This window comes from Eucyclogobius newberryi, unplaced genomic scaffold, assembly GCF_026437365.1.
Source record: "Eucyclogobius newberryi isolate DKJ021-1_F unplaced genomic scaffold, fEucNew1.0.hap1 SCAF_5, whole genome shotgun sequence".
NCBI classification, from domain to species: domain Eukaryota; kingdom Metazoa; phylum Chordata; class Actinopteri; order Gobiiformes; family Gobiidae; genus Eucyclogobius; species Eucyclogobius newberryi.
This window is the reverse complement of record NW_027316167.1, coordinates 28,889,771-28,916,392: the sequence shown is the minus strand read 5'-3', so window position 1 is coordinate 28,916,392 and position 26,622 is coordinate 28,889,771. Positions and strand designations below refer to the sequence as shown.

General features: G+C 40.8%; 2 protein-coding genes across 3 annotated transcripts in view; both read left to right on the top strand.

Moving 5' to 3' along the window:
- Window positions 1–865: 865 nt before the first annotated feature.
- rhpn2 (rhophilin, Rho GTPase binding protein 2) lies at window positions 866–22,604 on the top strand. 2 transcript variants are annotated; one of them, XM_072464977.1, is made up of 15 exons: window positions 866–1,023; window positions 4,220–4,335; window positions 7,237–7,365; window positions 13,350–13,425; window positions 13,825–13,902; window positions 14,318–14,442; window positions 14,570–14,736; window positions 15,309–15,496; window positions 15,577–15,733; window positions 16,547–16,666; window positions 16,752–16,946; window positions 17,246–17,292; window positions 18,116–18,262; window positions 20,661–20,816; window positions 20,937–22,604. In XM_072464977.1, exons 1-15 carry the CDS (start codon window positions 958–960, stop codon window positions 21,198–21,200), a joined length of 2,031 nt encoding a protein of 676 aa, XP_072321078.1. In that variant the 5' UTR covers window positions 866–957; the 3' UTR covers window positions 21,201–22,604. The 2 variants fall into 2 exon arrangements, with proteins under 2 accessions (XP_072321078.1, XP_072321077.1); XM_072464976.1 differs by having other exon boundaries at window positions 17,246–17,322.
- A 429-nt stretch (window positions 22,605–23,033) lies between these two features.
- cep89 (centrosomal protein 89) overlaps window positions 23,034–26,622 on the top strand; it is a 44,999-nt gene continuing 41,410 nt past the window's right edge. Inside the window, exons 1-5 of the mRNA XM_072464664.1 lie at window positions 23,034–23,221; window positions 24,335–24,441; window positions 24,565–24,705; window positions 25,483–25,654; window positions 26,561–26,609. Of these exons, the coding sequence (XP_072320765.1) occupies window positions 23,180–23,221; window positions 24,335–24,441; window positions 24,565–24,705; window positions 25,483–25,654; window positions 26,561–26,609 (511 nt within the window). The 5' untranslated portion in view covers window positions 23,034–23,179. The remainder of the gene's footprint in view (window positions 23,222–24,334; window positions 24,442–24,564; window positions 24,706–25,482; window positions 25,655–26,560; window positions 26,610–26,622) is intronic.

Here is a 26,622-nt window from a genome sequence, read left to right as displayed (position 1 = left end):
ATAAACTCATAGTGTACATTTACTGATAATTGGTTCCATTTTTTCTGTGTAAAGTTTATGATTTGTTTGTGTCGGTAAATTTGACCTACCACCCTTTAAATTACATAATAAGTTATAGTGGCTTCATTTGAATATTTGTGGAGTCAAAACTTTAAATAGTAAGTTCCCAACTAACTTAACAACACCTAGCTTTAATTTTAGTTTATTGTAGAAGAGGCTTGTAAAACTTCACCTTATCAACAATTATCACATATTTTTCTTTGAATTTTTTTTTTAATTTGAGCTTTAAATGGAAACAAAGGAAAGTTCTAATATAGAAAATATATTTACTTGATATATTTGATTATGTAAATTGTGGCAGTTTTAGTTAGTAAAATACACCACCCCGTCACACACAAAAAACGTCTCAGGTCCAAACATTTTTATAGCCAAAAGGCACCATAACGGTCCATCTAAACTAAAGTAACAGCATCTACAGATTATGGTCCATTCCCATGTGTCAAAAACCTTTAGGTCCAAAGCCTTTGTGTAAGGAAAAGCATATTGTATTTATCTGAAGTCAGAGAAATTTTTTTCCATAAAATAATGACTTCACTTAGAAGGCCATTTATTAATTGTCCAACATTTAACCACCACTGCCACTTTCTTTACGGTATTGGAGGTGTTCTGTGTGTATTTGTCTAGAATACATGCTTCCTTGCCCACCCATGGATCTATTATCCCACCGGACAGTCCCATGGGCAGGCCTGAGCGCGCGCGCGTGTGTGTGTTGCGTCTCCGCTGCGCGCGCGGGGGGGCGGGGCTATGACGCGGGGCAGGAAAAGTCTCCGGGACTCTCCGTGCAGCCAGTCACTGCCCACGGAGCACGAGAGGACGATCACCTGTCGCACCGCGGAGTTTACACACTTTTATTTGCATTTTTGTTCGAGGCCTGTCGAGGTAAAAGTCTGTAAAGTCATGACAGACGCGCTTTTACCGAACGGCGTGAAAGACGGAGGAGGGGAGCGCAACTACTTCGAAAAGGTACGTTTTTCTTTGTCGCCGCGCACCAAAAAGTCGAGTTTGCTGGGATAACTGAACAAATCCACACCATTGTAGTTGGATCTGCTGCTTTGCCTGTTTTGAATAAAGTTTGATTACTGTTATCTTGACCGATTTACCTAAAGGGCGACGCGCAAGAAGACTAATGTTACTGTCAAGCTTTTAATGCGCAAAAGGAGACTTATTACAGCCCAGTGACTTATATCCATTAGAACACAACATGTCCAGAAAGTCTTCAAAAACACTGAGTGATGTCATGAGGAGCCGGAGCTGTCACCCTCAGGTGTCTCCGCGCGTGGGCGTGTGCGGCTGTGTTGGGACAATAATAAGCTTTATCTCCCGCGGTGAGACAGAAAGGCTGTTGAGCTGGCGTTTCCATCATCCACCTTATCTGTTTCCTGACAGGGATGAGGCCATTGACGGCTCACGGAGGTCTTCTGATGAGGAAGCTCTATTCTTAGAGCTTATAAAGTGGCACATGGCCTAGTATTAGTTATTGTAAAAGTGTAAATGCTCAGCCCATCGAGGTGTGAAAAACATGTAAACACACCTTCCTGTGACTGGCTTTCATCCGGTATGAGACGGGTCAGCTTTAGGCTCTGTAAAAAAGTTTCAATAGCTTGTGACTATGTTTTCAATTGCACCAGTCAGTAACATTGAATATCCCCAGCACGATGTGGCTGCTGCTCTGGTGACGCATCCTCAATGTTTTGATAGAAAAGTATGTTTAGGTGGGAATCTAAACTGGCTTTGTGCATTTCAATCCCATGAATCCCCCTCTAAAGGCTGTCTGGACCTCAGCTCCTGTTGCACTTCCTGTGGCTATGAAGGTCAGTGGGAGCAGGTCTGATTGTGACACAGGCTGAATTGATGCATCAGAACACAGTTCTTTATTATTGTTGTTATTATAGATCAGAGAACAACTCACTCACTATAACTCAGTAAAGCCTTTTGTTTCCACTGCTGCTACTGACCTACTGTAAAACACCCCAGAGTTTTCATTTTCATTATGGAAGCTGAATGAAAAAGCTTGCAGATTTTCTCAAACCACAGTTGCTCCCGATTGGCCATTTTAAAGAGATTAGTCTTCTGGAAAGAGTTTGGTCACATTTTAACCAACTGGAGGCTGGATGATCTTTGCCTTGTGCTCAGGGCCCATCTCTCTGGGTAAAAATGACGCTAATGATTTACACGGCCTTGCTGGGGCTGCTTGCACTGGGGGAGCTGTTGTGGTTTGGGGCTCTCTTCCCAGCCATCCACTGTTTCACCTCCAGCTGGATGGGGTCCATCTGCACGGCTGCAGGATGGAAACATGGCACAGCAGAAAGCCGAATCGGCATGTTTCTCCATTTTATCCTCCTTTGCCAATAGCAGCATTGACGTAGTAACGGCCGGAGGCCGTCCCGCTGCAGACCACAGAGACAAATTGACAACATGTGTCCTGGTTCACAGAGCCGCGTGGATGTGCTCAGACACACAGTAATCCCTCAGTGGGCTTGGGTTTATAGGACTTCAGTTAGTCTGGGCTGGATGGATCATAGCATTTCATGATTCCATAGGTTTGAAAAAAGTGCTTAGTTATAAGAATTTTTTCATTAGAACATACTAAAAAACATAATGGGTAATGAGTTATTTAAGAAGCTCTGATTATGCAATAGCCAAATAATTTGTTGTCTGATGGCCACAGTGAACCCCTGAGTGCTCTTTGTGCTGGACTCTAATGAACACTCACTGAGAAAGAGTGCCCTGTGAGCCTGCCAAAGGGAACGAGGGCTTCACCCTCCCCTCTCCGGTTTACTAGGTTAGACACTAGCCTGTTGCATAGTCACCACAAGCACTTTCAACTCAACTCTTTCTAAATAAGCTTCTTATAATAATAACAATTCTACATAAAATAAATATATTCATAATGGAGCACTTGGGTATCTAAACTATGTCACCACCACTCCTTGTCTCTGTGTGTCAGAGTTGGTGTGGTTCTGTTGATGTCAGACAGTACGTGTCCACTTTGCTCCACCTTCGAGTTTTATTAGCAGTGTTCTCGATATTTCTTGTATTTGTCTAAGTAGTTAATGATTAGACTTGCAAGTTACTGAAACATTTGCACACAGGAACACTTTTATGATTATCGCCAGGGCCAAATAGTACAAACGTGACCCTCACACAAGCGTTTGATCTGAAGTGTTGAAAGTTGTTCATGGTTGGTCATACGAAGAGATGGGGGGGATGGTTACACACAATGAATGTAGCAAATCACAAATTTGAATTGTATCATGACAGTTCACACGTCATTGTCATTGGTTAAATCTGCCTCATCATGACAGAGGATGACCAATAGGAGCAGTGGGTGGGGGACAGTAGATGGCATAAGTGATTGATTCTGATATGTCTGTGTTTTGGGGATAAAGCTGCATGAAACTGAAAAGCACACAAGGGAACAATTTCAGAGACACTTTGGATATACGCATTCTAGTCCCCTTATTTACCTTTAGCACCCTTTGCCCCGTCACTGCTGTCTTCCAATATATAGTTACTTCTGTCCTGTCACCTTTAGCCTCTGGCAAGTGAAAAAAAACAGCAATTATGGCATGTAGCTATAGTCACGAACTGTAACCCGACTGGTTTTGCCGAGCTCACAATGTCTGCGTCGTGCGTTCTTCGCCGCACGCCACACCTTTAGTGAGCCGTGAGTCACTCTGCACAAATTTTCAGGTTTCGAATTTATTGTCTTTTCAATTGCAACTATGCGAGGTATTGACTTTAGGAGTTTGGTGACACGGAGTACGCGGTCACGAAGAGGGAAATATTGACACAGTGACGGATTATAATGATTCATGAGACTTTGATTATGTTTAACTTGCCCTGGCCATTACGGATTCTTTAAAGTGAGGTCACTACACGTAAACAAGTTTTTCAGTTTCAGTTGCATTGAGGTGCGAGGGCGGGGGAGTAGATACCACATTGGCTCAATCCAATTAAAAATGCTGATTACAGTTTCTACATTGTCTTGATTCATTGTGTTGTGATGTATATTTTTCTCTTGTTGTTTCTGTAACGTTCTCACCACCAAGTCCCAGCTGACTTTTGCTTTTCACCACCTGTGATTCCTTGACATTCTCTGTGTGCGTGTGTGTGTGTCTGTGTCTGCATCTACTTTAATATGTTTGTCTCGTTCCAGGGATGTAACCGATTTGCACAAACTGGGCGAAGCAAACTGCAAAACCAGCGCGCCGGTCTGAACCAGCAGATCATCAAGCAGATGCGGTTGCGGGCCGGGGCTGAGAACCTGCTCAAGTACGTTGTCAATAGAGCCTTCCTGACTGAAATCTATACTATAGCCATGAGTGAATACAAATTTGTTCAACAAATGGATGTCGTGCGCGAAGGACGTAGACCGCGTTCCCCTCCGTCTGCCTTCACTATCCACTCAAATCATTAGTCCGTCAGCGGTGGAGGTGCCCGTTTTTGTCATGACCTCCAGTAAACTCCGGCAACTTTGGCTCGGCTCGCTTCATCATTCTGTCAGGGCTTGTCATCCGTTCTTGGCCCGATTTAAACAAGCAAAGGGCTAGATGATACTGTGCGATAGCAGTTTTCATCGAGGCATTCCACATAGTCCAATAACAAAGACACATTGTGGTGCCACTGAGATGAATGGACCATAATTAAGTGTATGTTTTGTTTCGACAGCTCGACTCTTCCTATGAATACAGTTTGTGCAAGGCCTTGTCACAATATTGTTTATCGGGCGTTACAATCATTGCGATGAAGCATCACAAATATTCATGATTATTGGACCCACGACCAAACAATGGCGGAATTCCTTATTTTATTTCTTTTCACATTGTCCAAATATGTCATCATTCTATATTAAAGCAACCTGATGATAGAGTTGAGCTAATGTGACACTACTACTGCTCAAAGAATACATAAAAGCTCTTTACATTTAGAGTCACAATTTCTTGAGTAAAAATGAGATTGAAACCTAATGACCTAATGTTCTAAAAACGTATATTTCTCCATTTATTATTAATCGTAACTTCCCTAGTGCTGTGGAAAATACAAAATAAAAGTACCGCTGCAGTGAAATGTACACATACGAGTCCAAATGACTTTTTTAAAAATCTTGAACGTTTATTAAATCTGAAAGAACAAACAAAGCATCTTCATTTCCAGTAAGATTACATGCACATAAATCATACCCGTCCCCCAAACATATTATTATCAATAACATAGTATTGATAAAGTGTTTGATAATGTATGTTTTCTGAAATGTGTTTGCTGTGATGTGACTATCCCTTCAGTGTAATCGCATGTACAATAATAGTACAGTGCTATTGTGACTCGGCCTGTATGTATAGCATCGGAAGCGGCCCTCTGGTTTTTCCCACAGGGATCGCCTTGCTGTGTTAAGATTAGCCGGTGAGAGAGGATACGGGCGCTCATACGGGCGCTCATGCCTCTATGTGTGTCATGGACTTGCACAGCCCTCTGTCCCCAGCAGAATCCTTCACATTCCATTCGTCCTTTCTGTTCTGTTCACCTGAAGCCGGGCAGATGGGCACAGCTTATCGGAGCGCATTTTTCATTGCCAGTCCGGCTGCAGCACAGGCCCGTGCAGGTACGCTGGCGGGTCTGATTGAAGTTCATAAATCAAAAAAAGTGGAGTTCCATTCTTCATACTCCAGATAAGGGTTCTCGGGTCTGCGGGTTGTAAAAGTTTGACTGTAAGTTAACAAAAGCCGTACATTCTGACTACATCATCGACGACCGTTCCCCTTGTCCAAAAGTACTGTGAGGAGCACCATGTTACAATAGTATGCATGAACAACAATCAAACACCCAGTGAGAACTTTGCTACATTGCGTTTTTCATATTGTCTTATCACAATTTGATGAAATATTTTTAAGCCCACTGCAGTGTACAAGGAACATTCCATTCCGTTGAAGTATTTGATAAGAGAAAATGTAAGTTTGTCTTAGATTATTTCAGGTACGTGCCATACTAAGATCTTGGGTGATTCATGTACAAACAGAAGTTAAAATATGATATAAAGATAAAGATGCTGTTTGTTGTTTTGCTGTCATTTTTATCCTGATGGACAGTTTGACGTCTGCGAGTGATGGCTCTGCATTACGCAACATCGTCAGCTCAGCAAACATACTTGTCGTTTTAATATGTAAATCAACAACATTACTAATGGTGAAGGTTATAAGTATTGGGATTCACTCAACAGAACTCTCCGAAATTCCTCACTCCAAGACGGTTTGTGGTCTGAATATCAAGCAGTGGCTGGCATCAAGTATAAGGTGGAGACGGATCAGAAATGATTAATGTGACAATGTGCGGCCTTTGGTTGTTAAGAAATGTATTGCCTGCCAAACTTTTGTCGGTTTTGAAATCTGTTTTCTGAACTGTTGCTGGCAGCAAACATCTTATCTTCTTTTTAAGCATCGCGTTCGGTGTAATTATGGGTTAGAGAAAGCACACAATAAAACAGGCTTCGGCTGACACTGAAGCTTCTCTAACAGGTTTGAGACGTGTGAGACGAAGATAAGGACGAACACACTGCCACAGGCTCATGTAAAAAACACCTGTGTTTCCCTTTGTCGCCATGGAAACTTTATTTAATGCTCGTCCTAACCTTTAACCTCCTGACATGTTGTAAATTGGCCTTTGTAAAGGGTCCATTTTGAGTTGTATTGTTGGCTCAAATACATTGTTATCCTGCTTGTTCAGGGTGTGCATTTGTTCTGGGACGTCTGGGATACAAATCATATAGTATTATTAAAGAAAGAACCTAAACCTATATGACTACACCACACAAAAAATCTAAATATAGGTGAATATACTGTATGTACATGTGAATTCAGATCACAATAAAAGGCAAGATGATTTTGTTTGTTTACCTCGTTTTTTTCTTCTTCAGGGGAACACATCTTGAATAAAAAAACAACAACACTTTATTATTACCACAATGTCAAATCCAACTGCTCCATTTCTCTGCAGTGAGCTTGTATGCTGATGGGTGAACGTGAGGCGCAGTTCTGCGACTCAAAGCGCCGGCACATGTTTTAATAATCAGAAGCAGATGAGTTTGGCTTCTGCAGAGTGGATAATTAGATGGGTCTTGTTTTATTATTTTTGTCATCTGGCTTGTTTTATAATTCCGGCTTGATCTTTCTTTATGCGCAGAGCGTCGGCCAACAACAAAGTCAAGGAAATGGTTCTGCTGGAGCTGAGCTACTGCAACGCTAACCTCCAGCTACTGATGGGGGAGCTGGAAGGCCTCAACAGCTCCGTGGAGGTCTACCAAAATGCACAGTGAGTACTTTTACTACTACTACTACTACACACATTTACTGGTCTGCACTTTACGGCTTTCACTTTTACAAAGACAACAACAATGGCTTGGACTGGAGTATTGGAGCGAATCGGAACAAAGCCAAGCACTGAAATAGACATGTAAGGAAATGTAATGAGACAATTGTGGCTTTGGTCATACATTAGTCAAATCATCAGCAGATTGATTAAAGGTTTACTCTGCGGGTGTGTTGTGAGCTCGCTCTAAAACGTACACAGTCACTGCTTTCATCTTATCCATTTTCACCCTTAAGCAAGCCTCAAAATGCCACCATTGTCTTCTTTAAAAGCATCTTTCAAAGAGATCCCCGAGACCGCCAGCGACCAAAGAAAATGAGCAAAAACATGGCTGATCATCTTCTTGCTAGAAACGGAGAGACGCGTTAGTTTGAGGCTTGAAAAAGATGTACCCAGTCAGAAAAAGAGGAGTGTACCGCGCTAACTTGGATGGGTTTGTTGTTGTCCCACTGGTTCAGCTGGTTTTCAAGACACAATGAAAACAAAAACCTCCCCAGCTCAATGTGTATGTTAATGGGTTCTTCTCAGAGGTGCTCGATGATCAAGGCTGAGGGCGTTTCTTTTGCTCGTTCATTCTTTCCTCAAACCCAAGCCGAATGAGCCAGCTACTTTAAATTAGCATATGCGTCTCGTCAGTGAAGTAATTAACAAAACTAAAAGCAAAAGAAATGCTCAACTGTATTAAGACTTCCTGTTTTCAATAAACCAGATCTTTTGAGTTAGTTGGTTTTGCCTCCAGCTGGTACTTCCTGTAATAAATTCAATAGTTTTGCCAGACATGTTGTTAAGGCAGCTCCAATGGTCAAAATGAGACCGCTGTGTGCGGCTGGCATCTAATTATCGTAAAGCGTTTTCATGGTTTGCGAACCAGGAAGTAAGGCAGTTCTGTAGGCACGACGTTGCTGTGGTCTCTGAAAGTTGTGTGAAGCGTTCGTAAAACCCTTTGCGGATGAATAATTAGGATGGTAGGAACGCATCGGGAAACTGATAATGAACTAGTTCTCTTTTTGTAGTTGTTGAGACTTTAAGAGCAGCTGTAGACCGCTATAAACCGCCGCTCGTGTGTTTTTGTGTCTCACGCATGGACACACAACAACACAACGAGTAGCATTACGAGGCCGTCTGAAGAGGAGCCACTTTCTCCTCAACGGCATCGCCAAGGGTCCGCGGGAGAAGATTGTTGTGGGGTGGTAACCATGGCAACCAATCAAAAGGTCTCTGATTCAGATTTGCCACGGGTCGACCGAGCAGCTGGGCTTATCATCGTGCGCTGAACAACCCTTTGTGTGTAATGGGTGCCGGGCTATTTGTCTGGTCGCTCTGCTAATTCAAACATCAAGCTGCTTAAGATCTTATAAAACTGAAAATCCCCTGCTCACACTGATACAATCAGGTCAAATTTATTTGTTTTGGGGTCTTAGAGCTGCCAGAGCCAAGAAGGGGTAACCTGGTTTAGATAAATCATTACTGTAGGGCAGCACATGGGGATCGGAGTATGTTGCTGTGAGGATTTCTTTTTTCCCTTTTCAGGAATTTTGCGAGTGAAAATAATAGTGCGAGGCTCTGTAACAACGCTCGAGGTCCACGTCATAGCTTTGTACCAGGTTTATACGAGTACATTACTTGTTACTCGGTTCAAATATCCACTCGCCGATCGCTGTGTTGTTTCACGCCAAGGTTTAAGTGTCCTTGTCAGCCGGGATCACGCAAACAAGAGCGGGACGAGTGTGGGAGCGTTAAGCTTCTTGTCAGTCGTGTGTCGCCGTCGAATAACACCTGCCTCGTCCCAAGACAATGAGCGCTCTGTGGATCTCCGTGATCGTGTCTCCTGAGAACTAAACCCGGCGCTGTGCCTCAATTATCAAAGAAAGACGTGCTGATCTGAGAAAGCGCTTTGTTGTCGTTTCACACCGGTGATTTAGTGTCCACCCCCCGTCACCTGAAATGGAACCCGTACAGACCTCGGTACAACAAAACACGTGCAGTTTTAGCTTTGTCTCACCCCGTGGAGGTTCAGATTTGCCATGAGGTAATGAATAACAGCAGTATAGGCCACAGAGACACATGGGTCATTAGTGTGACCTTGGAAAGAGGAGCTCAACTAAGCCAATTGTAGGAGCAAAGGTCACTCACTCTTTGCGAATGAGAGCGGTGAGCACCATTTTCACATATAAAGTTGTCACAATGCTAAAGTCGCACACTTAATTACGATACTAAGAAATACTTGATTCTCCATACTGATTTATGTAGATGCAACAATTATTATTATTATTTATTTAGTTTTATTTAGTTTTTTTTAATTGACAGGGGGTATACAATATTTACTTTTCTTTTTTTTAAAGGAGAAAAGGAGAAAAATAGAAACACATAGATATAATTGTTATTTATTTTTTGTGAGCATATGGATGTTTTGATGTGTATGTCAATGCTTTAGAAATTGGTTGAATGAAAAGTAATAAAGTAGATAAATAACCTGAGGGCTTAAAGGTAAATGGTAAACACAATGATTATTAATAAATACAAAAAAATGTGTTCTTGACAATACACTGACATTTTCAACTGTACTTTCTTCCATTGAACCTTGTGGTTTTCTCCTACCAGTAGTTCTGATAAAGCTCACTTTAAATCTGTTCAACAACTGCCAAATGTTGTCCTGACCCCTGAATGTGCACACATGTTTTTAAACTCTACCTTTGGAGGCACTACCTGGTCACAGACTAGTCAGACTACGCTCAAGCCAATCCAATGCCTTTACAACCGGGCTCTAAATCTGTTTGACCAGAAACCTTTAGTAGTCTTAGTTAGTCTTAATAGTTTTTAAATCCGTGGAATATGCTCCCTGTCCAGTTAAAATCTATAACAACATTTAGTATCTTCAGAAAATAAACTAAATCTTGTTCAAATGAGTTAGTCAGCTGGTTTTACTGTTGATTAGTATCTGATTTTTAATACTTTCCTGCACATTATTAGCAATATTTACAAATTAACCGTGTTTGTGTGTGTGCCCTACTTTCATACTTTTTAATCCATAAAAACACAAAACAACTTAATGGGGTTTAGGAATGCACGGAATAATCAATCATACAACACGTGCTATTATAGACAAGAATCGCAAGTAACAATAACTGCTTTAAATCTCTACTCTAACCTAATAGTAAATATTCTCCAATAGTCGCAGGGTAGTTTTAGTTACTCTGTACTTTCAGATAGTGCTTGGCTGGCAGCGCCTGTTCCATGTCATGCACACCAGCTCTTTTAAGTAGTCTTTGTGAAGGCGTTTCTTGTCTGCGCCGTGAGCTCTGAGTGGCTTTTAACATTTGACGTTCTCTGGACACAGCAGATATCCCCTGGCCAGCCCCTCCTGCAGTAGATCACACCACTTCCCCTGTCCTCCTCCTTTTCTTTTTCCCCCCCGTGTTTCAAAAGCCAGTCGTGCCAGAGGAATTCCGCCTTATCATCGACGTGATTAACGCTCGGGAGTAGATTCCCTCCCAAACACGGAGGTTGTGACGTCCTGTACCGCGCTCACGATCTGTTTGTACATAATGATACAGTACGCTGCGCTTGATTATAGCCAAGATTTCACATACTCTGCACACTACTGGCCATTGCAACTCTTTGGTGTAGTTTTAGTAAATTGTTATTATTATACATATTTTTGTTTAAATATTTGCAGGAATTTATCAAATGATTTAACAATGTTTACCTAAAAAGCAAAAATATTGAATCAATGTCTACCCTGTGCCATTTCCTTACTTATCGTAATTTCTGGACTATAAGTCGCACCGGAGTATAAGTCTCACCGGCCAAAAAATGCATAATGTAGGAGAAAAAAACATAAGTTGCACTGGAGTATGAAAAGAGGTTGCAAGTGTGAAAACAACAAGTAATATCACATATAAGTCGCTCTGGAGTGTGAGTATAAGTATATAAGTATAAGTCACCCCCTCCAAAACTATGAAAAAAGGTGCGGATAGTCCGGAAAATACGGTACTATTGTAAGATATGCTGCTTTCACTTGACACAACTAGACATGATAAATGGTTATTTTTAAGTTTAAGGAGCATAGTAGTTGCATGTCTTAAGATACAAGCCCAACTGAACAGCCCTCAAGATTATAGGATTATAATTGTAAGTAAATAATAATCATGACTAATTTAGAAGCAAAATCAAGTCTTTTTAGTTCTAGAGTCCAAAAACTGTCTGTTTTTGTCAAATTTAACTTTATTTTGCCCATCAGAAAGGTCAATCTCGTAAAGCCGGTCACAAACTTGAGAATATTAAAGATTTCAGCCATGTTTGGTCACACACAGTCTCAAGAATCGTGAATAATCGTTAAATCGTGATACCTAGTCATATCTTATCTGCTTCTTGCGCTGCCAGTGCAACGTAACAAACACAAAACAACGTAGCTCTTCTGCGATCTACTCCGCAGCACCTCGCGCTCCGCCTCGCTGTGGTTCTTCCCCCAGACTTGTTGCCACCAGCCGTCCTCCCTCGGCTCTGACATCGAGCTAAACCTGCTCTCCGTCTGTCCGCACCTTTTAGCCGCTACCTGAAAACGACAAACCTCTGCCAGCGCGCGCAGGAAAAGTGATGCATAGCGTGACGGCCGATGGATTTGACCGTATGTGGAGGTCGAATGGAGGTGAGGAGCGTGCACTGGCAGGTGCTAATGAATTAAATCGAGCAGGACTGCATCACTGATTAATTAGAGCAGTGAGTTGCGCGGCTTTAGCCCACAATAAGACGCACGCTCCATTCACCTTCTAATCCTTAACTCCTGCACTGCCATCTGTCTAATCCAACCTCACCACAGGGACACCCAACTTTACATCCATTATATACTTGTAGAAGCTATGGGCGGCTCTAAGTGCATGTAGTGTGTTTATTATTCATACTATTATTATAGGGTAGTGGTTCTTAACCTTTTTGTAGATACTGAACCCCGCCAGTTTCATAACTGCATTCACCGAACCCTTCTTAATTGGAAAAATAAAATATGATTTTTTCAAAATTAAATTCAAAACATAGGCATATATTTTACTGGTGCACAAAATGAACCGTGCATCAACATCCCTGTGTTCAAAGAACAAAATCATCAAAACATGATTTTCACAGAAAAAAAACAAAACATAATAATGAATATTTACTGCAAATAAGTGTGACTTCTGCTGTTGCCTTCCAGAGGCCAGTTCAGAAATGCAAGTGCCACTCTCATGTCATTTTGCAACAAAGTCTGTTCCTTTTCTTCATTTTTATGTCCAGCATCCTCAAAAAGGATTGCTCGCAAAGATATTATATTAGTTCTAGAAAATGACAAGGGAAATGGCCCCAGAGGCTCTCCTTTTGGCCCTTTTGGGGCCAGGCCGGATAAAAGTGGGTTTTTATTCAGTGTAAAATATTAAGAAAGAAATCACAAGACGTACCATCACGACAGTCACTAGTCGACTACTGAGCGCACCAAATTCCCTGCAGGACAGATAGGCCAAGCGGGGCGTGTCATCACAAATCATATGAGTCGGACGTGTGTCTTGACCTCCGCCGAACCCCTGAGATTGACTCAGGTTAACCCAGGTTAAGAACCACTGTTACAGGGTTATAGTGTTGTCTCAGCAGCTCTGCAGGACACATTATATTCCTTAACCAGTGCGTGGACACATGAATTCTGTTTTAAAAGCACAACTATTAAAAAATAATAACTCTCTTTCAATAATGTATTCACAAATAGGATCAAATTGGATGGTGATGCCATAAACTGATCATGATATCAGCAGTAAGCCACCAGGGGCTAGTTGAAATGCCTAAACACATTTTTCCAAGTCATGTTATGATCAGAAATGGTATGTTTTGTAAAAGGTGGTTCATCTCAAAATGACACACTGCAACTATTACTAAAGTCATGTGTGATGTGCCTTTGTCAACAGAGAGACGGCCAACATCCCTCTGATTGCACTGGGCCTCAAGGAAACAAAAGAGGTGGATTTTTCTGCACCCTTTAAGGTAATTCATGTCTTTCATAGGTAATTATTCCAACATGTGGTGTGGTCTGCCTCTTGTGCACCTGCTATCTTACTTTTCCCTCTTTATCACAAAGAATGGAAACTAAAATTTACCTAATAATTATATTTATGTGTCACTCGCTTAAGTTGCTGCTATGCCATTAAGCCTGTAAAGATGTTAATGTCGTGTTTCACTGTGTGTTCCTGTAACACGTTACACTTGGCAGCCGTTGTGAGATTTGGCAGTCTTTCAAGGCTTTAAGACCATTTACTGGTAACTCTCACGTCAGTCTAAAAGGACAGGTGTCACTTACATCTGGCTGTGAATCGCCTGCCAACCTGGCACCCTGTTGTGTTTCCAGTACACGTGGATAGTTCACTGAGGATGTGTTTGTTTCAGGATTTTATTATGGAACACTACAATGAAGAAGGGAGACGCTATGAGGAGGAGATTGCTGACCTGATGGACTTACGGCAGGTAATAAAAACTAAGATGCTAAAGCTATTAAAGTGAGTCGACATAAGCACGGACAAGGGAACTAAAGGAAATGCGTGTCTGAGAACGCGGATACTCGGCCTGAGGGGGTTTGAGAAACTTGAAGACGAACTCAACATTGCATTTCCTGGTTTGGGTTTGGCATGTGTCATAGCTTTATTTATGGCGTTATGTATGTGTATATTTGCATCATTGAAGAGCAATTTAGAACTTTAAACTTGATTATCACAATATTTAAATGAATTGTGTATTTAAATATCTTCCTGTGGCACAACATAAATGCTAATAAAGTTCTTTCTCCTGTTCATATACATTCCATCGCGGTGTGTGCGGTGAGCTCATACACACCTGATCCCCGTGTTGTCACCTGATAGCTTGTGTCCTCTGTTATATCTAGTCCTGCAGAACGCCGAGTCGAACTGAGGAGGGAGTGGAGCTACTTGCCAAATACTTTGCCCACCTTCCCCTGGTAGAGAGTAGATTCTTCTCCCCTTCTCGACCCACGGGCATTTTTTTCACCTGGTAGGTTTATTATTTCTTTAGTCGTTTAGTCATGCCCTTATTGTTGCACTTGAACGCTAAGGCCCTGTGCATCAAAAGCCATTGTTTGTTACTTGAGCTGACACTTTGCACCTCTTCGCTTGCCCAGGTATGATTCTTTCACCGGAGTTCCTGTGTGCCAACAAAACCTGTCATTGGAGAAGGCCAGTATCCTCTTCAACATGGCCGCCCTGTACTCTCAGATTGGCACCCGCAGTAACAGGCAGGCCTCAGACGGGCTTGACGAGGCCATCTCATCTTTCCAGAAAGCTGCAGGTATGCACACGAGAAGTTCATAGATTGTTTTATATGATTAAGAATTAGAATTAGAAATAGAGAAGACATCAAAATGTATTTTATTCGTTAGTTCTGTTTATATACCTGGGCTGGCTCAAGAAATTCTGCCAAACTGTAAATTAAAACTCCTTTTCCTTGGTGACCTTAACAATAAAAGGGAACATCTAATGGCACTGACATAAAATCATGCTTTCTTTTTCCTATTTATTAGGTTTTCGAGTTATTGTTTTTATATGTTATTAAAAACAAATAAAATCGCTTTCGTGAACAAGACTTTTAATCAGTAGGTCAGTAGTTTATTCCTCCAAAGTCTGAGCTCCAAACCACAGGCCTTTACTGACTTAAAATGATTCAAGGATATCATAGATGATTAACAATGCTGTTGATTCTAAAGTGCTTCAATTTAGGCCCGTACAAACTAAACATCAAGATGGCTTTGATGGCTCTTCACTCAGATAGTAGTTCTGTAGTTCTTCAAATTAGAAATGTGTACAGTAACTGAATTTGAATTTAAATAGGTGAATGTATGATGTTTTAATCTTTCTAACCAGGTACCTTGCACCACCTCAAAGAGACATTCACCCACACTCCCAGCTATGACATGAGTCCAGCCATGCTCAGTATGTTGATCCGGATGATGATCGCTCAAGCCCAAGAGTGCATTTTTGAAAAGACCGCTCTACCTGGGGTCAGAAACAACTTTTACGCTCTGCTTAAAATGGCCCAAGAAGCCGCAAAGGTAAGCAAATATATCATCTTATAACATTGACAGGAAGCAGAAGCATTAGACTTGACCGTACCTTTTTATTGTTTCAACAGGTGTCAGAAATCTACGACAATGTTCATCAATACATGATCCAGACCCCCGTCAAAGACAATGTCCCCTTTTTCTGGTCAACCATGGCACAAGTGAAAACCAACCACTACCGAGCTGTGGCCCACTACTTTGTGTCCTTGGCGCTGTTGGACCACCAGCGTAAGTAAAGATAAAAAACATATGTGATTCAGTAACAAATATGAGCCGTGCACAGCATTTTAATGACTAGTCATTTACAACTTGATCCATGAAATATGACGTTGTTGAGCCACAGTATGCATCGACTTGCCTTGTTTTCCTATGTTATAAGCCTGTGTTTTTACAATGGGCTCTTTAGGCCTTTGGGTTGGTCATGTCAGATTACCGCATTGAACCACAGCCAACCACAGTGTCGTTACATAACAAGCTATTTAGAGGCTACTCATTTCAAAAGAGGCCATTTTTCCTAGAACTAGACTAGACAAAGATGGCGTGAAAAGTTAAAACGAAAAGTCAGACGCTGGCATGAAGCAGGGATTCAGCACGGGGCACTTGGCACAGTGTCGAGTCTTCACGCGAACTGCATGAGGAAGTAGAATTACAAGAAGGTGCACGAGGAAGGGAAATAGGGACACGGACTGAGAAACGCACGACAGCGCTGCCTGTGATGCATTTAAATACGATTGAATTGACTTCATTATGATCGCGAATACAGCACAAGATTACCAAATGGTTGATCTTTATAGTGTTATACAGTGTTATGAACGCAGTGGGAACAGCAGAGCGAGGTCCCTGAGTCTGGCAGCTCATTAGCAGATTCCAGTGTCCAGCAGAAGAATGGCACAATTAAGCACTGAAGCCCAGTTGAGCTACAAAAGGGAAGAGAGCTGTTGTAGTTCAGTACATTTTTAAAGGATATGTACTTTTGTGGGACAATAAAGGAATATCTTATCTTACTAAAGATATAGTGTTACGATATTGTTTTTGCTACAGTTGGAGCGCAGGATGACGAGGACCAGCAGGAAAAGGTCTTATCGCAGGTCTACGATCACATTCCCGATGGACGCACTCCCCTGGACATCCTGAAGAAAAGAGAAGAACGAGAGCAGATTGGTAAGTCTAGCAACCACCGACGCAAAAACCACAGTGCAGGTCGGTGCTCCGTATTCAGTGCCCGCTCTGCCCCGCTTCTCCCCAGGCAAAGCGCACATCCGCCGGGCCATCCTGTGCCACGAGGAGGCCCTGAGGGTCTACAGCCTGTGCCTCCACTTGAAGAAGCTGGAGGCCCTCAAGGACATTCTGAAGGCCAGTCTGCAGCGCTCTGTGGAAAAGTCCAGCGCTCACGAGGAGGAGGAGGATTTCACCGACTACATGGAGGCCCCTGACATTATCTGTGAGTGTTGTATTTTAGAGAGCAAACCACCGGGAGCTTGATCACTGAGGCATACAGTCTGCACCACGGTATTAACACAGAGGTTCGTTAGCATGGTTCATAACGACAACAAGGATTAGTGTGGTTTGTATGTTGAATTGTTAGTGTCGCTTTAAAGCAGCCGTTTTGTGTACCTTGTCTTTGTAACGTGACCTTTTTTTTCAAGTACAGGTGATGTAATGTTTACACTGCCAACTCCCTGTTCACCAGAAATGTGCCGTTGTAAATAGTGTAAAATGACCGGTATGTTCTCTTTATAGCAAAGACCGAGATCAAAGCGGAAATGGAAATTCCGGCCACCATAAAGGTGAAAGTCATCGACTTTTTCCAGAGGCTGGTATGTGGGATACTAATATTCTTTCACTCATATTTCTTTTTCAACATATTGGTTGGTTTGTTTAGAAGTAATACAAATTTGGTTCCTGTTTTGACAAGAGAAAACATTTATGTTTCTGAATAAAACCAACCCAGAATGATTTTCCTGAAAGCTTTGGTTTGTTTTGACAAGAGTTATTTCCAGAGCTTCCAGGACTGTCGTTCAAACAATCAAATGCCGAACTAACTCTAACAGAGGAACGTGGTACGCTGGTAATGCGGGGGGTTTCCTGCATCTGCCACAGTGATAAATTGGCCCTTTTATTGTAACTGTCATGGAAATATTAAGAGTTTATAAGAGTTTTAAGTTTCCATCGCGGCTCATCCTTTAATAAACTGAAGCTTTATTTTCTTTCACTCCATTGTCATAATCACAAATATACAAGTGAGTAGAAGCGTGTATGTGAAACTTTTACATGTTCATTATTCTACTGTACAAATGTATCATGACGTTAAATAACAGTTGGGCTTCAACTTAAATTTTAAATATTTGATAAAGTCATAGATATATATTATTATTCATTGCACCTTGTAGAGGAGATGAACCTGATTTGTTTTCTTTTGGTTTGTTTGGTGGAACAAGCAGGGAGGTCATTTGACATTTCATCTCCTCTGAAGCGGGTATAGAGCCTGGCATAAGTGCTGCTGGTCAGACCACTTGACCACTGAGCAGAACAAACTCATATTATTTTGTTTCCATTGGGATGTATAATGGCAAATAAAAGACTAAACCACCTAACCTTTACCTGACACAGGGCCCCTTGTCAGTCTTCTCAGCCAAACAGCAGTGGACAGCACCAAGGACGGTCCATATCTGTCCTGAAGACCGAGACTTGGGCTTCACTCTGAGAGGAGAGCCTCCAGTCCAGGTGGTCTCTCTGGATCCTCTCTGTCAAGCTGCTGTGAGTGGATTCATGCGTTTCATAACCACGTACATTTTTGATTTTGTGGGCTGTATTTTCCCCCCGGTCTTGGCGTTAACTTGGGCATTGAGGAGCAATTGCTTACAGCGCAGGGCACAAAAACGGGAGGTGTGATAATACTGAAATATGAGGTGGAGTTGAAGCACATTGGTCTGGTGCATTTGATGAAAGTCCAGAATCGTAACTAATAAACTTCAAAACTATTGCAAGGATTCGTGTTACTATCCCCACGATAATCATAATGAAACGACATTCACGGGCATAAATAACACAAATGATAAGTTAAAGAATAATGAATACAGTCCAATTTCATTTATTTAAATTTTCCTCCCACCCACGTAAACAGTGCAGCGCCGTTACGCACTCCTAAAGCTCTTTGCATTCAGACATTCAGACTTGACTGTGCTCAGTTTAGAGAGGAATGCGTACCGTATTTTCCAGACTATAATTTGCACCGGAGTATAAGTCGCACCAGCCACAAAAATGTAGAAAAAGCTTAAGTTGCAGCCAAAAAAATGCATAATAGAGATGAAAAAAACATATATAAATTGCACTGGAGTATGAAATGCGGTTGCAAGTGTGAAAATAACAAATAATATCACATATAAGTCGCTCCAGAGTATAAGTATAAAAGTATATAAGTATAAATGTAAGTTTGAGTCGCTACCCCGGACAAAACTATGAAAAAAGGTGCAACTTATAGTCCGGAAAATACGGTATTTGGGCAACTGGATAAATCCCCTCGATCACCGTCACATTCACCCAGAGTCCTTGTCCCAGTCTGCGTAAATCTGATACAGACTGACGGCACAACACGAGATCCACCTGTACGATCAGACTTGGGTGGGTGTGTGCTCCGTTCTCACGCCCTCCGGGCCCTGTAGCGTCCCACCGAGCACCCGGGTGTCCAGCTGTGCGTGACAGTGCTGCACACGACTCATGCAGTCCTCGTTGTCCTGGACCTGGTCTTGGTTGGATATGACGCATGACTGCAAACATCTCCCACATGTGGTGCTTTTGAATCCTGCCTCCAGCGGCCAAGTCCAGCCTCTTTACGCCAGCGTTACTGTTGTCAAGGTAGCAAAAGAGCGACCTGGAATAACCGTCCCCTGGAAAGTCTGGGGGCAAAATATGGCCCAAAATATATTCCACGTCCAAGTAGTTTATTTTCATCTACTACATGTTTGTTACATGTGTAATCTCCTCACGGTTCCATGTGCTTGAGTCCAGACAAAGAGCAGATTTGTTTTAAGGTTCATGGGCTGTTTAATATGAGTTTTACACAACTAGGTCAAATTTACTTAAGATAAGATATGCCTTTATTAGTCCACACGGTGGGGAAATTGCAGTGTTACAACGCACAAGTAGGTACAGAAGTAAAGAGAGCAGATAACTTATAAGTAACATAAGTAACACTCTTATTTACAGCAGTTGTATGGACAGGGAATATTGCACCAATATGATTGACATTATGTCAGAGTATTGCACATGAATATGACAGCATTTCGCATGGATATGACCGTATTGCACGTGATTAAGTCGGTATTGCACGGGATAATGACAGTATACAGTATACACGTGTTCAGGGCTGACAGTGTTTGTTGTAGAGTCCGACAGCAGCAGGGAGGAAAGACCTGAGAAACCTCCTTCACACAGCGAGGGTACTTGTTCTTTTTTGCGTTCACTATATAAATACACGGCTGTAACTGGTAATCAGAACAACAAAACAGATTCCAATTAATTTTGCGATGCTGCATGGCCACTTATTAATTTACTACACACTTATTAATTTACTATAATATCAGCCCTGCGACGAGTTGGCCACTGTCCAGGGTGCACCCCGCCTAAGGCCCAAAGTCACTGGGATAGGCTCCAGTCACCCGCGACCCCGGAAGGGAACAAGCGGTAGAAAATGGATGGATAGATGGATCAGAAATAAAAAATCAGAATCAGAAAAGGTTTATTGCCATTGCTGATGAACAGTCACAAACATAGGAACTTGCTTTGGTGATTCGGTGCAACATAAAACAATGATAAAACAACCTGTATAAAGTCAAAAAGAAAAACATTTAAAATCTGCTGTAGGATAAAAATAAAACTGGGCTTACTATGTACACAAAACGTACAGTTGAATTGAACACAGGGGTGCCATGTGACTCCCATGATACAAATGCCAGATTACTTGACCAAAAGGCCTTTGTTCTGTGTTTATAGTCCAAATGTCTTGTCTTCTCCTACCGGCTGTAGTTTGTTTTAGGAAAGTAGGTGAGATGGATGCAATTCAAACAAACCTTCTAGCAAAAATATTTGCTCTAACTGCCTGTGTAAGCAGATGAACTTACCCTTCTAACACCTGGACTTTGGTTTTCTTTTTCAGGAGGACGGTCTAAAAGAGGGAGACTACATTGTTGCCGTTGGTGACACAGACTGCAAATGGATGGGTGTGGGTGATGTTATGCGCTTATTGAAGGATGTCGGTGAAGAAGGCATTGATATCCAGGTTGTTAGCACGATGGACTCCAACTCTGCTATGGTAGGAAATCCTTATTTGAAAGATATATAGATAAATATGTTTTAAAAAAAATACATTTGGGGGGTATGTGTTTTGAGAGCCATAAAGACAACTAAATCCCTTTTTGTTTTTGTTTTTCAGCCTACTAAAAGTGCCACCTTCTGTGGCAACATCCCAAAAACCTACTCTATGATTTGTCTGGCCTATGATGACGCTGACAAACATCCCAAGACACACAAAGTGAACAAGAAATCATCGTTTCTGAGTTGGGGCATCAAAAACAAGCTGAAAAGTACCAGCACCCTCAGTCTCCCTACTGCAGACCAGTCTGGTGCGCTGCCCTGGAACAAACCATGTCCAAGTTTCCCTAGATCTAGTTCACACAATACTGACAGTCTTCCCTAATGGCGACGTGTTTAATCTTCTGTCAATTAAAAAAGTTAGAAGAAGGCCCAGCTCTCAGTTCATACTGTGCTCTGCTGCCGTTCTGGCCTGTGCGTGGTACAGTGCTGACTCATTCTCTCCAACAATTATAAGGTTGCTCAGTTAGTCATCCGTTTAATAAAGACATTACTGCCAGCTACATTTATGAGTTCATTTATGACTCATATGTAATGTCAACTTGGTTATCTGAAAACTGACCACCTGAGCAAACTTTCTGTAACATGTTACTGCACAGTAATTCCACTGAGAATCAGATCAGTTATCAGTACGGTTTGACTTTCAAATGCGTTTTGACACTTTCCACACATCAAATCTTAAATTACATGCGTATTAGTACTCTGTACGCTGATACGCTGTATCTGTATTGACCTGTATTTGTTGCATAGCTACAGTGTCTCTCTCTTCCTGGGAAAGGCATTTCCACATGAATTATTATAATGTAAAATATGGTAATGTAGCGTTCAACTGGTATTATTGTATACAATACAATGCATTTTTATTAGAATAGATATGAATATCAATGCAAACTTGTATAAGCTGCTATAAAACTATAGAGGACATATTCAGAATCCGCTTTTGTTTGGCCACCTTTTGAGACTTTAAAGATGAAGTGTGCCATACATCTGGACATTGAAATGGGTTTTCTCATTTGATTGATGCCACAGACCAAAATGCCTCTTTGTCACCCTTAATGCTAGAAACAATTAATCATCTCAGCTTAGCCATTGCTTTAGTTTTGTCTGTACTCTATGACACATTGTCCATTAGGAGATAAAGAATGATCATGCTTGTGTAAATGTGAATATATGCTTTTCTAGTTTTATTCTTAAAATGTTTGGACAAACTGTAAATATTGCTTATTCATTTTACTGGCACTTTGTAGTGTTGGAGTATCTCTTTGTCTACAAAGTAGAATATTATATACATTTGATAATCAAATTATTTATGTAATAAAAAATAAAGAAATATGTATGTGGGTTTTAGATTTGTAGATTTATTGGTCAAGTTGTCATCTTTTGCACATTCCTCTGTTGTTTGAATTTTTTGTTTTTCAGTTTTTAAAGACCAAGTTATTTGTAAAATGCATTTTAAAAACACTGAAAAGAACTTTTTACAGTTTATCTTATGACTTAAGTGCTATTGATGCTAAATGAAGGAGACCTTTTCAACACTATTGTTTTTTATGATTTTCAATAGGCTGCTATACTGTAACGTTACTTTCTTTTTATCTTTATGTTATTGGTGTTTGTGCAGATAGCCTAATGGCCTAAATGCCTACGTTTAATTACATGTCTAATGTTTCTAATTTACTTTGTCACAAATGTAAACACAGATTTTAATGAATTACTGAATAAAGGGATCTAAAACAAATGTGTGTTGTTATGACTCAAAAGTGTTCAAAAATTAAACTCAAATAATGTCCAAATTCAGTTTTTACAACAAGTCCGTACAAAATTGTTAAAATAACTTAAATGTCATTAGGCTCCAGCTCATAACACACAAACAACACAATAAACTCATTTTCGTAGGGTAAATTAACTCTAATAGCTTTGTTAAATGTTAAATGTGATATTTTAACAGATTTATGTGTCAAGTCCATCAGATTTCATGTATTTTCCGGAGCGTTTTGGTGGAAACTCAAACCGTGGCCAATGTGGATAAATACTGCCCTCTGGTGGTGGGGCGTGTTTTGAAAGCCACCGTTACTAAGTGATTGTAGCAGATCGCTGATTGGATGTTCGTCCTCCGTTCTGCCAATCAGCTTCACTTTTGTTTCGAGGTCACTCCCTGCGGCAGAACAAGCGTCTCTACAACAACAATAATAATCTGTCAGCCTGTTGAATGTGATTAGTTTACTCTTTCTTTTGATTTTAGGACTTTAGAGGGACTATTTTCATTTTGGAAGACGTATTCGGCAAACCCCGGAAGTAAACACAACAATGTTAAAACTTAGCTTCAGGAGGGATAGAGAGAAAGATTTTGTAAGTTGTGCTTTCTTCACTCAACTTTATCATTTAACGCAAGCTATTATAACAAACACATTAACTTTTCCGTAGGGTTTGATTAACGTTTCAAATATTAACTGTAATAATGTGACTTCTTCTATTGTCTTGGAGTTAGCAACAGTTGTTAGGGCGAGAGACGCTGCAGGTGAATATATATGAACATATCTTACGCTAGAGATATCAATTAGAAACTTATTTTGTTGGTTTACGTGTATAAATGTAGTGCTGATTTTCATACTGTACGAATAAGCCACTTGATGTGTCAAAGTCTCCAAAAATGTCTCATATTTGGGACACATGAATCTGAAATAGATGGAGCCAGGTTTAAATTTCTTGATTCATTTTGTCGACAAATTAGATGAAATACAGGTGTTAGTCATCTTATTTAGCTAGTATTTGAGTAAACTAGATCTGACTTAAAACATCCATAAATCAGGATTAGAATTAAATATGTAGTGAACAAATACTTCTGTACGATCCTTCAAAATAAAGTTGTGTGTCTGTAGGAGGCTACTTTAAGAGATGATCTTTATGGGAAAAGAGCCATTGAATTTACAATGTCTCATTTGTGCAACTAAGAGTAATAATATGAAATTTGAACTTTTATAAAACCTCTCTGGAAGTGCTTCAATAGAACCATTCAGCGAAAAATCAGTTCCTTTTCAAGGATAAGTGGGATTCATTTTAAAGATACAGAAATGTGCCTCTTCAGTGTACGGATCCAAGGGCTCAGAAAAACAGCCTGAGGCACTCTGATTTAAAAAATCTAAAGCCCTTTATTGAGCAAAGGGGACGGGATAATAAGGACTTCTAAGCTCTCGTACACCGGAGAGGCTCATTTCTATGTCTTTTAATTCAAGTGTTTTGTTGTTTCCACATAACATGTTAAGAGAGCAAATTGGAAAAATGATAAACACCTTAATAAACCTCAATAAAGCAAAACAAACACATTCTATTAATAGGAATAGTTCCGGCTTGTTAAAACTAAATAAAGTGCTTTCCAAAATTGGGAAACAAAACCTGTAGTGCCTGGTCTTCTAAGCTTCTGTGTAATAATAATAATTACACTGTCTCCTCACTTGTGCATAGAAACACATAAGTCATGGTCTAATCCCAGCCGCCTCGCTAGCCCCCAAACCTGCTGTGCCTCGTACGCCACCCCCTCGCAGCCCAGACCCCTCACCCGAGAGACCCAGGTACCACTCACTCATTACCCTGCATGTGTCTTTTCCTTTGTCACTCTGTTTTGGGCAACAACAGTTTTATTTCCTATCTAATTGATTAAAAAAGAAAATCGTAATTGAATGCTTAATTTACAGGTCGGCGTTGGCAGCAGCTATTTTGTCCTCCTCGCTCACTGGGCAGACGTGGGCTCTCCCTCCCACACGTCCAAGGTCCTTTACGGAAAGTGATCCATCCGATTCTAATTATGAGGCAAACGGCACTGAACAGTTTCAATGGTAAACCAGCACCGCATTATCAACTGTATTACAGATTGTGCTACTTCATGAATAATTGAAATGGCTTCTATTTCATAATTTCAAGCATGACAAACGCTACAAGTGAGCAGAGTAGGGCTGTGATGATGAATATCACTGTTCTACTTTTACATTTCCTCAGTTACAATATGTCAAGCCAACAGAAATGTGTTATAAAAAAAAACAACTTTAAATGGATTTGTTGAAGTTTAAGTATGACAGACAAATGCGAACGGGCTCTAAAATTACCAACAGAAGTGCAGAAATATCAGTTTAGTTTATACACTTTAGTCGTTTACAACACCATTTTTTCCATTTTCATTTTTAATCACCATTGTTTTTTTAATTATAAACAATTTACCTGATAATATTCAAAATCACAATACCATCAATATTTCAATTATCTGCCCACCTTTAGAGTAGAACAACAGAAATGAGCATCTACAGCTCCTTTCTGCGACCTCGCTCAAGCGCTGAAATATTCAAGAGGTGTTTCAAGTCAAACACTGATTTTTGGAGTAAAAGATTAATAAAATGCAAAAATCAAGCAAAATCCTCTTATTTCTCACTTACCATAGTCCCTCTGATTACTCGCATCAGTTTTTGCGGTTCACCTCTTTCAAATTATCTTAAATGTCCAAAAAGTAGCTAATAATCAGATTTTGTTGTGCAGGTGAACACAGCCAGTGATGCCATTGTGTTATGTTGAGTTCTCTTTAACGTTCCTGCGCACTAATATTGGCTCATGGTCCTCCTCAGCGAAAGATGGTCAGAAGATGTCCCCAGCCCAGAGCACTCTGAAGGGGAGCTGGACGGCCAAGACGGGTTAAAGGAGGGGAACAACCTTGAGGAACACATCTACCAAACATTGACCACTGGAGGGCAAAGTGAAATCGTTGAGCCGGTGTATTCTTTTCCTGTCAAAGTCAAGGTAAGATTCTTAGTGCTGATTTGAATAAATGCTGTGCTGCTTTAATTACATTACACATATATAGTTCACTGAGATTTTAATTAGGATTTTGGAAAACTTATCCAAACCTTTTTATTCTTTTTTCATTGTTTTATGTATGCACAGAGCGTATCCACTGGGAGGCGTGGTGTGGTAATTTTCTAGTGTACTGCCATTTAATGATTAAGAATTGCTTTATTTTAAGTGATTTGCCCACTAGCATTAACTTTTTACGGAATGATTGTTCAAATATTTCACTATATAGATATATTGTATTCAATAATAACCAATTCCAAGTGAATCTTGGCGTGCTTCTGCACTAGAGTAGCTATATAATATCCAATTTAACAGCCACTGCACCCTAGAGCTGGCTCTCTCTCACCTGTGGGACTGTTATACTGTTACATTGAGTTAATAGTCCCACTGGGCTCTATTTCCTCCTGCTAGCTGCATTTCCACACAATCACAGTGGGTGATCCTCTGCTGCTTTAGGCGTCTGCCCAAGTTAGCTACAAAGACATCTTATCCTCGCATTACTGTTTCACTCTAACTTTGTGTGTCATAGCGTTCCTTATGGTTTTTCACTAAATCACTTTTATATCTTGATTTCCATCGACGGTCTCTCAGCTGAACACATGAGTAAGAACCCTGAGCCACAAAAACATATTCTTAAATGTGTCCAGCCATTTTAAAGATGATCTTATTCAGATTATTATCACCGCACTGATACACACTTCACTCAATTTAATGTGCTTTCAGAAATTCATATGAAATAGGTTTTTTACGTTTTTTTTTACTTATAAGTTGCTTTTTAGAATTGTTCAGGCAGCTGTTTGAAAATGCATTTCACACATTTCTCTCCCCATCTGCTTGTCTTTTTGCCTCCAGGCAAGTGCACAGCAACTGACTGGAACATCTGGTGATGCCCCTGCTTCTGGTACACACTTTTA

Bases quoted from the DNA above. Each gene is read 5' to 3' on its own strand.
- rhpn2 (XM_072464976.1), top strand. From the start codon at position 958: ATGACAGACGCGCTTTTACCGAACGGCGTGAAAGACGGAGGAGGGGAG. The intron at 13,903-14,317 runs GTAATAAAAACT...TGTTATATCTAG, and splicing joins ACCTGATGGACTTACGGCAG to TCCTGCAGAACGCCGAGTCG. The intron at 16,947-17,245 runs GTGAGTGTTGTA...TTCTCTTTATAG, and splicing joins GGAGGCCCCTGACATTATCT to CAAAGACCGAGATCAAAGCG.